Source organism: Dipteris shenzhenensis, chromosome 29 (genome assembly GCF_047967505.1).
Source record: "Dipteris shenzhenensis isolate YYH24624 ecotype China chromosome 29, Dip_SZ_1.0, whole genome shotgun sequence".
Classification (NCBI taxonomy): Eukaryota; Viridiplantae; Streptophyta; class Polypodiopsida; order Gleicheniales; family Dipteridaceae; genus Dipteris; species Dipteris shenzhenensis.
Window position 1 is genome coordinate 23,734,689 of NC_141624.1, and position 15,636 is coordinate 23,750,324.

A 15,636-nucleotide genomic window follows, 5' to 3' on the forward strand; every position below is an offset into this window, starting at 1 on the left:
CTAGGCTATACATGGAATATCAAGCTATTGCTTAACCAAGGCTTGCCTAGGATGGAGCTCTTTGCGCTGAAAACACTACCTAGAAGGACCTTAAGAACAACTGAGGAGGGTTCCAACTCCCTTAAGGCTCAATATAGTAAAGCTGACTCAATGTAAGGACCTGCAATCAAGAGAATGTGAGAGAAGCAAAATAACCTTCTACGATTACAGAGATTTTGGTCCCTCAAATTTTTTATTTTTAGCCAGGCGAGAGATCCACATAGATGAAAACAGAAACAAAATTCCAGTCTCTGAAATTTTTGCTGCACGTGTTTCGAGCACTAGAAACCAGTTGTAGCAGTCTATGCCAGTCTGCAGCAGTCCATCCCGTCTGCCGCAGTCCGTGTCAGGCGCACATCTGCCTCGCCTGGCCCTATGCACGTACTTTGTCCTTTGCCATGAACAGCCAACATGGGCCAGAATTGTTCCACTCTGATACCCAATGTTTAGAACTGAATGTTTTAAATGCATGCTCATGTGTGAAATGATGCAGAAAACGGCACAATATTCCCTCTAATGATTTCTTCAAGCTCCATGATATTCTTATGTCGTAACCTCTCTCTTCCTTTAGAAATAGATGTGCGAGAAATAAAAAACATGATATTTGAATTTCAATAAAGGTTGAGGTTTTTCAAGGCAAACAAATATTGAACCTAGTTCTAGATTGACAGCCTTGACTTCAACTGAATTTCAGTAAAGTTTCTAGTCAGCTATACTCCAACCAAAGAATCATATAAGAAATAAACGCTATGCACCTAACAATTCCATATTAGAAACATAATCAAACTGCACCATTAATGAGTCACTTGTGGTAATCCAACCAGACGACACATCGAAATAATCAACCACTAATCAGTCCACTGGTGACCTTCTGCTTCATCTCTTCCAGTGCAGATGCCATAAAATTACAAAGCTTCTCAGGATCAGGAATGATGTCTTCAACTGCACAGACAATTATTGTGACCTTCCCCATGTAGCTCTGGACATGTACGCATAGTGACTGCAGAAAATAGCATCATATCAAACTAAAAAAGACCTTTATATATGAGGACCTGAAAGAGTTGTTACTCAAATACGATTTTATTCAACTCCAAATCCAGGTGTAAAGAAATTGCTCCTTACTGACGTGAATGAAGAAATTACCTGTGGCTGACCACAAACTGTTGGAATAATGTGTGTGATTGGATGGCCAAAAAACTGAATCTCTTCCAAAGGGCCCACAACATTTGAATAAGACAATGTAGCATGTGATGCACACCTATAAGTGAGCTTAGTTGGCATCTAGAAGAAAAAATGCAGGATATGATCACAGTTTAGTAGATGAATAGTTTCTTTCAAATCTGAAATTCATCCCAAAAAAAATCGTATTTTTTTAATGCTTACTTTTCAAATAAGAAAAATATAATTCACTTTGAGCAGATTGTAGGCTTTTGACCTTTTCTCTAGTCCTAAGGGAAGAAAGTATAACATCATATACATGATGATCGAGAGAGTCTACAGGTCTTCAATGTGACAAAGAGAGGTGATAAAGAAAAACCCAATTATCATCTTAGAGAGGCTTCTGTTAGTGGTAAGTCCTTAGATGCATTAATTCTAGATTCTACCTTGTATAAACCCTTTTTGGCCTTGTATATAGCTTATTAGAAAAGAGTTCTCTTGCACCTTATGTATGTATGTATGTGTACTTCCCTTGTATATAGCTTATCAGAAAAAGTTCTTTCTTGCACCTTATACAACTAATCATAGAAAACCCTGAGCTAAAATTAACAAGCATCTTCCACAATGCTGTCACATTTGTTTGCAGCTTGGAATCTTGTGGTGAAATAGGAGATATAGAAAAGGACCAAATACATACTGAGATTGCTAGAAAGGGGTTGGAAAGAGTTCTCTATCGTGGATATATATGCTGACTGTGCTCACTTCCAAAAACAAGGGAAGCATTCAATGGACTTCCAATTTGACATGTAGTGTCATGGCCTGCATTGGTCGCATGGTGGATATGGATGATAAGTGTAGCTTGCCTGCCTGGTAAAGCAAGACACAATCCAGAAGCTTCCACCTCAAAATGTAGGCTCATGCAACGTAATAATTACAGGATATTTTGAAAAAGTTCTTCATAAGGAAGAGCTTAACCGTTTCGTACAAATGTAATTTAGAAGGTGTCTCTCCAAATGATTTTACTTATGTTTGTAGCTTGCAATCTTGTGCCAAAATATGAGCCATAGACAAGGGTTGAGAAATACATGCAAAGCTTGCTAGAACAGCATCGTACAGGGTTCTCTCTGTTGGCAAAAAGTTCATGCCAAATGTGGCTCGTTTGCCAAAGCAAGGGAAGCATTTAAGATGGGCTTCAAGCTCGAAATGTAATGTCATGACTACACTAACTAGAGTTATGCTGATAAGGACCTGGTGAGGAAGCTCTGAACTGTTTCAAACAGATGCAACTACATTGCATCTGGACTCTCTTCAAAGGCTCCCACAATGGTTTGCATCTTTAGGTGCTGGAAAAGTAAAATCTTATGGATGGCAAGTGCTTGCATGCCCACCTATGCAAAAGTGGGCTGGCAGCTCATAGATATCTTGGGAACTATCTTGTTCTGATCTTTATGGAATGCAAAAGCATATCTGATTGACTTATCAGGTATCATGCAGTATCATTGGTTGATTTTGCTCCATGCTCATTTGAGTTGAGCACCCTTTTTTTATCTTGCGTTTTAACAAGGAAAGTACCTCTAGTTGTTTTGCCAGGGTTGTAGAATTATTATTTGAGATGATGTTTCTACTTGTAGGGAACAGAAAGGTCATGTGCAACATAAACCTTACCATTGAGACTAACTCATTGACTATATCACTAACAATGTAAGACACTTCTGGTTACGCATGTATACATTAAAGGACATTTACCATATGAAGGGATGGCATTACACAGTAAATATTATTTGACAAGAGAAGAGGCTATTGAATATAAGATCCATATATTCTGCAAGCTATTAAATCTGACACATTCAATTAATCTCTACTAATGTTTATTGACAAATAATGTAAACCCAGTGCTTGCAATAAACATGCATAAGATAATAAATTATAAAGAAAACTTATTCAACTCTTGTACAATATTATAAAAAAGTATTTTGTGCAGCAGATGGAAAGGGCATTAACCTCTGCTCCAGTAAGCTTCATTAGCAGTGTGCCACTGTTATACGTGAATACAGCTTCCAGTGATAATTTTTTCCTATCACTGATACGCTTGGCTTTGTGCACAAACTCTAGAGCATCTTTGTGGTCAGAAATAGGAATTGGAAGAATAATATAACCCATTTGATTTCCCCATCTAGCTTGGGATGCTCCACACATCATATCTTGCATTTCCTGCAAATATTATATTTATTTTAAAAAAGGGAAACTTAAATATTAACAACTTACTCATTACACAGATCCAGTGAACTAAGCATCATTTAGCTTCGTGATATAACCAGGAAGCTAGGCAGAGATAAGTATATCCCCAAAGTCCAGCAAATATATTTGACTTACATGCAAACCTGGTGAAGGCCTCGTGTTGACCAGTGCAGATGCCCTCACTCGCAGATGTGCCAATAAACTTTTTTCTTTATCACATGAATTCCATCGACTTTCTGAAGAGTGCCCCCCAGTTCCCAAATCTGAAGTTTCTAGTTTATCTTTAGCCCCTTGATCTGTAAAACATGTCAACATTACAATGAGAGTTTGTAAAGACATTTTGAGTTGCTGCTGAGCAAGCCATTAAACCTATAAAAGGCCAAATGTTACTCTTCAAGTGATCTTTATGAAAAGAATAAATTATCTAATGGAGAATAAAGTGGACGTCTTGGGCAAGAAATTGATAGCCTGCCACCTCTCTGTTATGGCTGGGTAACAGTGAAAGAACAATAATAAAAAATAGAAAAAGAAAGAATTGAGCTCATGATGGTAAATTCGGAATATTAAATTATAAAAGCTTTTATTAGATTTACGAAAGGTGCGAAAACTTCCAAGACAACATTGTCACACCTGCTCTTTGTGCACAATTTTGAAAACAACTGTGATTGACCCAGCAAGATATAGTTCATTGAACAAACTTTCCTTTTGGATGTTCTGTAAGTCTAGGCAAAGAGACCTAACCAATGTACTCAACATATTGTTTGTCCTCAGGTGAGTGTATTCTGATGCTGGTGAGGGCAGAGGGTCTTGCTATGAGAGCCTTTGTTCAAAACGGGACATCATCATTCAAGGCACCACCTACTGGAGGCAAAAAACCCTTAAATCACGTATTGAAGCTGCATAAAAACCATCTTAATGCCAGAGGCAAGGTGGGGTAGGAAAGGGGTGCTGGTAGTGCACTGCACAAGGGGTGGCAGGGAAAGATAGGCAGCTTCCATTGTTGGCTGTCACGTGAGGGGCCAAAAACAGCCATCAATGGAAAAGGGCAAATGGCAAGATGGGGGGTGGGGGGGGGGTGGACATGCTGTGAGCAGCTGTGCATGAAAGGGCGGGCGGGGGAAGGAGAGGGCTGCAGCGAAAAGAGCATTGGGGGGGGGGGGGGGGGGAGGGGGGAGGGAGAGAGAGCTAGAGCTCATTGGGGAGACAGCCCACGGAGGGGCAGGGGTGAGCGAGGTGAGCCTGGTGGGAAGCAGCGAGCTGGGTGAGGAGAAGGGACAGCACCATCCTGATGCTCCAAAATTCAAAGAAAATGGACAAATATCTTCCGCCAGCTTAAAGCCTTCTCATTTACACATTTCCAGTTTCCCAACTTGGGCTATCTTCATCGCATACTTCTTTCATAACTAACCTAATACTAGTTAGAAGTTTCTTCATATGACATCTCCATGTATACATCAAAAGAAGAGTGCTGACTTCTCCTTTAGATAATCAATAGCTCAATAAGGCAGCTTGTAGAGGCTTAATCTTAGAGAAAAAGAAATAAACTTCTATTAAGTATGAAAGAAATAGCCTAGGAAGAAACTCAAGGCATAGATATCATGTGGTGCATGAAAAACCTATGGTAATATAACACTCAAAAGTATGAGCAAATAAAAAACCTGATATGAACCAGGACTGTGGCTGGAAATGCCACATCATGCCTATGAGGCCTAGTAAGTGAAAACCAGGCCACTGAACCCCAAGTAATGAACATAGTGAAGGGGGGGAAACCTGCCCGAAAGCTCTACTATCTTGGTCCAAATGACCCTGGCCTGTTTGCACTCCCAGAGGTAGTGCTGACTAGTCTCATCAACTGATATGCACCGTGGACAAGAGGGATCAACTCCAAAAATGTTCCACTGATTTACTACAACCCCTCTATGAATAGAAAACCAAAGGAAGAGAGTGACTTTTCTATTCCTTAGGGATTTCCAAAGTCTCCTCCATGTGACCTCTGTATCTCCAATGTGTGATCTGAAAGCTCTCTCCATAGTGAGCTCTAAAAGGTCTCCAATCTCAGGCAATAATCTGAATTTTTTTTGCATTACTTACTCTGAAGTCAATGAGGGAAAGACACTTATGAGTGGTTCTCTCCTACAATATACTCCCACTCACTTGGATCCCAATGATGAAACTTTATGGGGACACCCCCAAAAGGCCAAAGCCTCCAAATAACAAATGGAATACCCTCCAGATAAGGGTCTACATACCAGCCAGAAGTAAAATAAAACTGCTCAACAAGGCCCATCTTATGTCAACTATAATCATGGGATCTTATATAGTAAGGTACGAAACCATAAGGACTCGTTAACTCTTGCATTAGTGGGGCTTATCATGAGGTTTAGCATGAGGAGAGAACCCATATGTGTTGCCTTTCATCGATAATGTAGCAGCCCACTTTTAGTCCTTATGATTTGATGAGGATGCATGGAAATATTAAGGGTATCACCCATAATTTATTAAACTACTCATTAGTTAAGAAATCGAAGTCGCTTGAGAGTCCTAGTGTCCAAAAATACTCTTGCAAAGGATAACAATAAAAAAGTTTGAGATACCATGATATATCGTGTAGAGGTGGACATTCAAGCCTATAAAGATGCCTTCAGTTCCAAATCATGCATCTCGACAAACTTGATATTGTCCTAGGTCAAGAATGACTTTATAGTCTTGGGGCATGTCTTGCAACGGAGTAATTTAAATAATTCCACTATATTTAAAGAGTATGGTGAGGTCTTCCAGATTCAGTGAGAACATGATGTGCTTAGCTCTCCAATTATTTGTTCAATGACTAGGAAAGCTCTTATACTAGCAAGAATGCAAAGTATATATTTGTGATTTTATTTTTATTGATGATTTAATTTCTTCGACACTTGACAAGAGTAAAGTTTTACTTGATGCTGTTGAAAAGCATAAAGTTTCTTTTAATGGTTTAATGGCTGAATTTAAGGATGTATTGCTATTTGATGCACCTAATGTTTATCCCTTGAGAGAGAAGTAGGTCATTAAATGTATATATTTCGAATATACCCCTGTCTATAAGCCCCTTATAGATTTGCTCAAATGGAGAAATGTGAGGTAGAGACACAGCTAGCAGAATATCTTCGAAAGGGTCGAATTCAACCAAGTAGCTCAGCTTGCTCTTCACCAATTTAACTAGGACAGAAAAGAATCATACTATGCATTTATGCATAGATTATCGTACTTTGAATAAAATCAAAATAAAGAATCAATATAGCTTATTAAACCAATCCACAAAGACCCATATTTGTTCATTGCCATCTGCATTTCGTTTGATCTTGTAAATAAAATCCATACTGATGAATTCTTTGTGAACTGATTGAAGTTGACCTATGGGTGTATCCCGTATAAACTCAGATTTTTGGACATACCATGCATTCTTGTACAAAGCGATGAATATCTTGACAACGTGCCAGCCAAAAGAATTATAATTCCAAGCTAGCAAATGTAGCATCTTGCCCATGATGCCCAAATATGCAGGCTGGTGACTTTCCTTTATTACTTCAATTTGGAGAGACATAGTGATACATCAAACAATCATCCATTAGTAGATACCCATCCATCTTGAATCGAATAAGGTGAGCCTAGCTGCAATTTTTGCCAAATACTGGAGAAGTCAGGATCTTCAGAATAGTTTTCCTTCATAGAAATACTGGAGAAGTCAGGATCCCACAAATATATGGTGTATCTCTAGTCTTCTTGATAAATAAATCCGCTACAATATAAATTCTTACCTGCAGTATACAAAATCTGCAAATGCAACATGGCTAGGAAATGATCCCATTTCATATGCTTTTCTTGGATTTTATTTTGAATTTACAAAAAAAATATTCGTTTTAGTTAAAAATACTTTCAGCTTTGGTGATCAGTTTTGACAATAAACTCATTCCCAAGTAAGTAACACTCGTATATCTTTCATCGCCTTTTCATGAATGTCATATTTGAGCTCAGACTCCCCAATCTAAGAGTTTTATAGGCTATGCGGTGACTTCCTAAGTAATACTCACTCACTTTGACGGTTGACCACTAGCATTAACCTTGACTAAAATTGACTTTATAGATTTGGCATATGTAAAACTGGCCCTTTTATCATGCCTTCCTTTAATTCGACAAAAGCTCTCTATTCCCTCCAAGTCCAATGGAGTTTAAGCTTCTTCTTGATGAGATTAGATTAGATTTGATGGGCATCCTGAAGCTCAGGCCATCTCCGGATAGCGTTTCTTTTGGTACGATCCAGTCTTTGAGTGACAATGTGTCCCAAATACTAGATTTTCAGCTTTAAGAACTCACTCTACTAACATGCAATTTATATTCTCTGAGAGATTTGAGAACAACCTCCAGATGTTGTCAATGCTCAGCTTCATTAAAACTGAAGAGCAATATATCACTTAAAAGAACACAAATTGTCGATGCTAAGAAAAGTCCTCTCCATCACTCGGTTGAACTTGGCTGCGGCATTGGTAAGCCCAAAAAGTAAAGGTAGATATTCATCCATCATAGTAAGAAAAATCCTCTCCATCATTTGGTTGAAGTTGGCCGTGGCATAAATAAGACCAAAATGACCAGCATGTGTATGAGTGGGCTTACCAGCTGAAACTTTCCCCTTGCCCTTGTTTCTATCTTGAATGGCAAATGCTTGATCACTTGCCATAGAAGCATTATATTCACACGGCTTTGTTCTTCCTGTAACAAAAGAGAAACCAGCTGGTTAAAAGTGTAGTGGTTGGCATTGCCCATGGCAACCAACCGCAAAGTAGTGGCAAAGCTCTGGTATGAATCAAGCAATCCATCAAGTGTCATGGATACAAGCTGGGAATCTGGGACTACCTCATCAATATTTGCCAACTGCTCTTTCAAATCTTTAACACTGGTAAGATATGCAACCATGGTGGTAGACCTTTTAGCTTATCCAATATAACATCATCCAAGGAATCCTTGACGGTGATTCTATTCATGGTTGTAAGACACGTTAAGACACGACACTTAACGCTTCAGACACGAGTGTCTAAAGTGTCTTAAAGATAAGACACGCCATTGTGATTATAATAATAAATATTTAATTAATATATGTATAAGTATACAAATGTACAACTTGCTAGCATAGCTCACTGCTAGATTCTAGAAGTACAATAAGCTACACTTAAACAATGCAAGAAGGCACTTGTACAATGTAGTTAAGAGTCAAGACTCATCACTCAAGACTTAAAACTTGAAGTTAAGACTTGTGACTCAAGAGCTCGCAAGTATTGAGTACTTAAAGGTTTAAATGGACAATTGAATCTTGTCACATGTGATATGAATGAAATCTGCATCTCGATACATATAATTGAAAGGAAACTTTCGACTCTCAAGACTCAAATCTCTCAAGATTCATCCTAATCTGAATCTACGAGGTCACTGCCACTGCTAGATCCAAAGTCGCCATCGATGATAGCATGGCTAAGTCAAACTCAATGTTGTTATTACCCCCCACCCACCAAAAAAAAAAAAAAACAAGAGTGTCTAAAGGTGTCTTAAGGTAAGACACGTGTCTTAAGTGTCTTAAGTGTCTTAAGTGTCTTACGATAAGACACGAGTGTCTTAACAACCATGATTCTATTTAGAGTCCTATAGTATATAAAACTGTAAATATCCATCCTCTTTAAGAGTTAGGATAGCTCGGGAACAAGATGCGTTTCCAGATCTATTCTTGTTGAGATGTGGTAAGTCTATAAGAAGCAATGTCAGGCGGAAGCTACCTGGGAACAAATCTATTTTATGGTCTTCAAGTCTAACAGGGGATAGTTGTTTTGGTAGACAGGCCCAAAACAGTGTCTAACTTTGATGCTCTGTTTCTCAACAAGGAGCTGTCACTAGAAGAATTGAAGGGTGCAGTGAAGGAGATGGCTAAAGGAAAGATCCCAGGCCAAGACAGCTTACCAGTGGAGTTCTATCAGACTTTTTCGGAAGTGGTAGGACCCTACCTCTTCCTTCTATGTGCCAAGACTTTCTAGAGAAGGATACCTTGATCCATGAATAAATACAGGCATGATTTAAACTCATTCCAAAGGGTGGACAGAAAGATGACCTAAAGAATTGGAGGCCTCTCACAATGTTGAACACTTGCTACAAGATTTTTGCCAAGGCACTGGCTCTTAGGTTAAAATTTAAGATGCAAGACTAGATCAGGGAGGAGCAGAAGGGTTTAATTAGAGGAAGACGCATTTTAAAGGCAATTCTCACTCAATGGGAAGGCCTGGAATATGCCCATGGGCAAGGACAGGACATATGTTTTCTCAAGGTGGATTTGACAAAGCATATGATAGGATGGAATGGGGCTTTATTCAGTGCACTCTTGAAAAGATGTGGTAGGACCTAGCTTCAGGAAGTATGTGGATAGGTTGCCTGTACAGGCAAGAGCTAAGGTTGGGATTAATGGGAAAACTTCTCCTCCCTTTCAACTTAAAAATTCCATTAAACAGGGATGTAATCTCTCCCCCTTTTTGTTTGCTATAGCAACAGATGCTCTAGGATGGCTTATCCAAGAAGGTGTAGATAAAGGAGAGATTAAAGGTATAAAGTTGGAGGGGGGTCTCATGTCAAGATCATCCTGAATTTAACCTGGATAATGGATGGTTGTGGTACCCAAGCAAAATTTACTTGGTTCCAAACTCACAATATAGGCAGCGGGTGTTGAGGGAAATGCGTTCTTCCCCTAATGTAGATCATACAGGTGCCATAAAGATATATGAGAGGAGGCAGGGTTTTTTCTAGGAAGTCTGTGGAGAGATATAGTGAAATATGTTGCTAAATGTCTGCCATGGCAGAAAAATAAAGTCAACAAAACAAACTCTCAGCCGGTTTGTTACAATCGTTACCCATTCAAGAGGGGGGACAGACATAGCTATAGATTTCATCACTGGGATGTCTTCTACAAATACAGGATGGGACAGCATCTATGTAGGGGTGGACAAGCTGACAAAACAAGCCCATTTCAAACCTACCAAGACCCAGTATTCAGCATCACAGGTTGCTTGGCAGTTCATTGATCAGGTCTTTAAGCATCATGGATTTCCTCAAAGATTGTCAAGATGCAAAATTTATGAGCGGGTATTTTACACAGCCCTACCACTGCATACCATCCTAAGATTGATGGCTAGTCTGAAAGGGTGAACAAATGGTAAAGGATCCCAGAGGCATCTTTTCAAGGACACCTAGAGGTCGTGGGATAAGTGTCTTGCACTTGCTGAATTTTGCCACAACAGCACTAAGCATCTCTCTATTGGAATGAGCCCATTTGAGGCAATGTATGGGTGCAAAGTTGGAATGCCTCTCAATTGCAAACATGGTTGTGAAAATTCAGCAAGCACGAGATGATGTGGAGAGCATGAGACCCTTCTACACTTGGCTCAAAAATTTATGCAAGATGCCCAAGCCAAGCAGTAGGAGACATTTGGCTTTCAATGAAGGGGATTATGTGCATTTACATCTCCACAAAAATCTTATGCTTCACATTAAGGGTAATGCCAACACAAAGCTTGCTCATCAGGAGCATGGCCCTTAACACGATCATCCACAAGGTTGGGGAAAGAGCGTATCAATTGGAGCTACTAAGCACTCCAATATCCACAATGTATTTCATGCGTCTTTGCTAAAACCACATGTGGGCTAGCATGTACACATTCCCCTAGATTTGAGACCTATGGATGAGGCTGGCCATATCCTCTGTCCTCAAGCGTATTGTGGGTTTCAGAGATAAGAGTACGTTGCGACAAGGTATACATTGAGTACCTTATCAGATGGAAAGGACTACCAAAAGATGAGCAATCGTGGCAGCTAGAGAGCATTGTCCAGGAGCATCCCTATCTTATACCAAGCTGATCAGCATCATTTTGTTGTTTCAGCACCCTTGTACAGCCGAAACATGTAATTTTGAGGGCAAATTTCTATGGCAAGGGATGGCAACTAATGTAGATTATTCTAGTGAGAGTTAGAGGGGACTCTGGAGGGTGCTATATAAATCAAAACCCCTCCACTCTTGCATGCACTTTTTGTGACCTCTAATCTTATCCCCTCTCCTACTCTCCAGACCCATACCCCTCTCTCTCTCTCTATCTCTCTGTATATATATATATATATATATATAGGAGGTAATCAATCACTTCTCCAGGAAAAAAGGAGGTAATCAATCACAAGCTGGGAAGGACAGTTTAAAATGAAGCTGGCAAAAACTGTCTTTGCAATCTCATGAAACTGGCGTGGTGGATGGTTTTGCATGCTTATTTGAAGACTTGGAAGTATACACTCAGATAATTTAGGTCATGCAAAGGGCAAAAAAGACAGTCAATTATATGTAATAATCCTAAGGAGAAAGTTTTAACATGTGCATACCATATCGATGCAGCAAGAGCTTGAAAAACCAGAAACATTACCTCATTGACAGTCTACTGTCCACACACAACAAAGTATTCGGACTCTCTCTCTCTCTGGTTTTCTGCTACTCTAAGCTCTTTTTCTCCCTTCTAGCTCAGCCCTTCCTTACAGTCAAATTAGCCAGGAAAAGATGAGGGTATGCTATATTTTCCAGAATGGGTTCTGATTGAATAGAGGCAGAAAAAGGCATATAACAGTTTTACAAACCAGGTCATCGCAGGATATACACTTAGATAAGGTAGCTGATGCAACCAAAAAAAAGAATACAAATGATTCTAAGGAGAGAGTTTTAACATATGCATACCATATCGATGCTGCATGTAGCTTGAAAGACCAGCCGCAAGCATTCCAAACAGTACATCATTGACCGTCTGCTATCCATACACAACAAGCACACAAATCTTTAAAATCTCTCTCTCTCTCTCTCTCTCTCTCTCTCTCTCTCCATATATATGTATATATATAGGCTCCCTTAATATCTATCAACTCGTACCTCAAATTCTGTTCATCATAACACAGATACATAAACACCTTTTTTCTTCCTTTCTTTGTAATGCAAAGCAAATGCACATGTGAAGCGGGAAAACATGAAGAAATTTCTCTGATTGGTCATGTTTTGTGAGTGCCCTCTGGACGGTGGCAGGTCTGAACCGTCATCACACAGGTGTTCACTGCCAACGTGAAACCCCCTTCCTGACCTTGTCGATAGATGCATGACATCAATAATATGCGAGGAACTGCAAATAAAGGGAGGTATAACGTGAATTTCTTGCTTTGTTTAGGTTGGAGAAATGGAGGATAGATGGAAATAAAGAAGAATTATTGCATTTTAAGTTTTCGCAGCTGTCCCAAAGTTTATATTATATGATTAAAAGGAGTTGACAGAGATTATAAGGGCCTTGTCATATGCGCAATGCGAGAAAGATGGAAGAGGGGGATCATGTTTTTTAAGGCGTGAACTTTGCAAAACCAATTGTTATGAAATACGATATGATAATCTGAACTAGCAGACATAAAGGAACACTGATTCGTATAATTTCAATACAATACATTCCGGAAGTTCTGATCGTGTTGTTCATTCAATTTCAACAAGCATCAAGAGCATACCCCTTTAATTGCTTCTTTCACCATCCGAACGTCTTCAAGAGAAACTGTTTTGTGAGCAAGCCGCTTCCGACGATTTTCAACTCCAGCATATCCCTTGATCGGAGTTGGGCTATCATCCATCCAGAGACTTGTCGCAGTAAAGTTACAAATATCCAGAAACGAATACCAAGCTATAAGGAGGAGCCTCCAAAGCAGCGAAAAAAACTCCTGCCAAAACATCGCAACTGAAGCTTTGCCCTTCTGGCTTCTTCTACGGGCCTGGGATGGCAGAGTAGGCAGAGAATCAGGCTGATCTACTCTTTTTGTGCATGCAAGTAAGAGAGACATAAGGGAAATTCCGTCCCCCAATGCGTGATGAACTCTGAATACCAGATTCTCCACTGCCTCGCCTAGCTTCGCATTCAAAATATGGAACTCGAAAAGTGGCCTATTCATATCAAGGGGGGTGGCTTGTGCGAGATCCGCAACATAATCCTCCACAAAGTTGGCTGAATTCCTGTTTTGGTCTGTTATTGTTGGTATGATCAGATGATCGTCGAGATTAACAGTCGTCCGCACCCAATAAAGCTCCCCGTTTTTACCTTTCCTCTGCAGGGACGGCAAATTATATTAAGTGTAAGAAGCATTTTGCATTCGAGTTGTAAACGTATCTAACTTTTAGGTCCTTCCATTGCTGGTGCACCTCCCCACGACTCACGCGTCCCCAGCAGGAACAGCTAAAATTTCGAATTTATCGTTGTGTCTTGTCAGTTCACTATGCATCGGGACGCACCCACTACGAATAACTGTTGTTCTCGTTCAGGATTCCAATCCATAATATACGCGCATCAATTGCACTGTTGAAGTCCTCAACTACGATCTGAAGAAGCACCTCGTGTTCAAGTATGAATAACTATGCAATATAACCCATAGCACGGCACGGAGAATACAAGTTGGAGCAGCGAACGACAGACAAAGAAGCAGCAGTTTGCTAAGAAGAGAGGGACAGGATTACCACGACGCTGCAAAAACGTTTGTGCTGGAGGAGAGTGCTGCGAATCCCGTCCTTGAAAGTTTGGAGATGTAGGGGATTTTTGAGACCAAAAATCACAAGGATATGGCAGTTGAGAAGCGGATTACAGAAGACGCGACCTGCAGGTGTAACGGGTTCGACTTCCTCTTCTTCATCTGCGGTGATGTGATTGTTTTGCTTCGCAGCAGGTAATTTGGTGAGGATTGGCCGGAGTCCGGGGTTTGCGCTTGCTTCCATATCTGCTTCAGAGTTCCTGCTGAGAGAGACGAAGCAATCAATCTATACCTCAGACGGTAATCAGATGAAGCGCAAACAGATAGCAATCTTTGCTATTCATCGTTAGCCATGAAATCTCTCTGTCTCTGTCTGGCGCGTTCTTTCAAAGACTTGCGTTGCGATCTCTCTTTCGTTCGCATAATCACTCAAAACTTCCGACAATTTTGGACCTTCAGCAGATTCGAGCCTTGCAATGACCGTCTCTCTGTGCGTTGCACCGGGATTTCAATACCAAAATCTAGACAGAAAATCTCTCTCTCTCTCGTTCAGTACCAAAATCTAGACAGAAAATCTAACATTGGCTCTCACTTTTCCCTCGCGCTCTCTCATCGATAAGAATTGCCAATTTCTGCAGAGGACCTGTTCTCACAGTTTAAAAGGAGCTCGACGACGAGCTCTTCTAGAAAGATTGGATGCAGGCAACGCGATACGTAGCGCAAACGGAGATCGACGAAAGAGTAAAAAGGGATGAGATGAACGGGCGATGTCGGAGGACTGTGGAGTGGAATGGCCAGTCTGGTTGACGAAATCGATGTGATCCACAAAAGCAGGCGAAGGAAGCTGCAAAAAGAGATGGATGAAACCTGAGATTTCTGGCGATCCACCGGAGATGCGAGCTTCAGGAAGGAGCAAACGGCGACGGAAATTTGGATGACTGGAGAAATCGGCAAACAGGAAAAAAAATCTGATGCAGGAATCTTCGATTCATTGACTTGTTAAGTACCGTCCCATCAGCTGTCTAAACAAAAAGAATTACATTCAAAAGGCCTGCCCTTGATTGAGAGTGGTCGTCCAATAAATGAAATTTGTACCACCTGTGTTTTGGTCGTTCTTTGTGTTTGTCCATATATGGTCAATAGTGTTACCTCAAATAATTGTTGGTTCATGAATTCATTAAGTGAAATTTTTTTTTTCCATGTATGTTGTAAGATGTGTGGAACGTGAATGGTTGAGATCTTAGTGAATGTTTCAAGTCTCCAATTATTGTTGTTGGAACTTTGTGCAAGGAGTTTGTCGATAACATTGTCAAGTACTTAACTTGTTGATGTTGGTCCTTTGTATACATTCATTATTGCAATTGATGATAGTTGATGTGTTTTGAATATTTTGAGGTAGCACTCTCAATGTCTTTCTATGACTTATTCTTCCCTTTGCAAGGTCAATTCTTTTTTAAAGCATGTTGCCAATCCTCCTCCTCGATTTTTTTGCAAACATGTAAATCCTGGCCATGTTAGTGTGATGTCTTCTTTTGAATGTAATTCTTGGAGGCACAAGATTGCTGCAGCTAGCATCCTTTTGTCTTGGATTATGTCCTCGTAGTGCGATGTTAATGCTCT

The 15,636-nt window shown here is 40.1% G+C and overlaps 1 protein-coding gene across 9 annotated transcripts; it reads right to left on the reverse strand.

The window, feature by feature from the left end:
* Positions 1-650: 650 nt before the first annotated feature.
* LOC147882610 (wax ester synthase/diacylglycerol acyltransferase 5-like) lies at positions 651-15,022 on the reverse strand. Of its 9 annotated transcripts, none has more exons than XM_087400155.1 (9): positions 14,660-14,873; positions 14,006-14,276; positions 13,012-13,599; positions 12,209-12,275; positions 8,080-8,175; positions 3,571-3,731; positions 3,199-3,408; positions 1,183-1,320; positions 651-1,039 (listed from the first exon to the last, which is right to left on the reverse strand). In XM_087400155.1, exons 2-9 carry the CDS (start codon positions 14,258-14,260, stop codon positions 881-883), a joined length of 1,674 nt encoding a protein of 557 aa, XP_087256281.1. In that variant the 5' UTR covers positions 14,261-14,276; positions 14,660-14,873; the 3' UTR covers positions 651-880. The 9 variants fall into 9 exon arrangements, with proteins under 9 accessions (XP_087256281.1, XP_087256276.1, XP_087256279.1 ...); XM_087400150.1 differs by having other exon boundaries at positions 14,006-14,279; XM_087400153.1 differs by having other exon boundaries at positions 14,609-14,873.
* Positions 15,023-15,636: the final 614 nt, after the last annotated feature.

Excerpts from the sequence above, each read along its gene's own strand:
- LOC147882610 (XM_087400155.1), bottom strand. The coding sequence starts at position 14,260 with ATGGAAGCAAGCGCAAACCCCGGACTCCGGCCAATCCTCACCAAATTA. Across the intron at positions 12,276-13,011 it reads TGAAAGAAGCAATTAAAGGG|ACGGTCAATGATGTACTGTT; the intron begins GTATGCTCTTGA and ends TATGGATAGCAG. Across the intron at positions 3,409-3,570 it reads GGCCTTCACCAGGTTTGCAT|GAAATGCAAGATATGATGTG; the intron begins GTAAGTCAAATA and ends TAATATTTGCAG.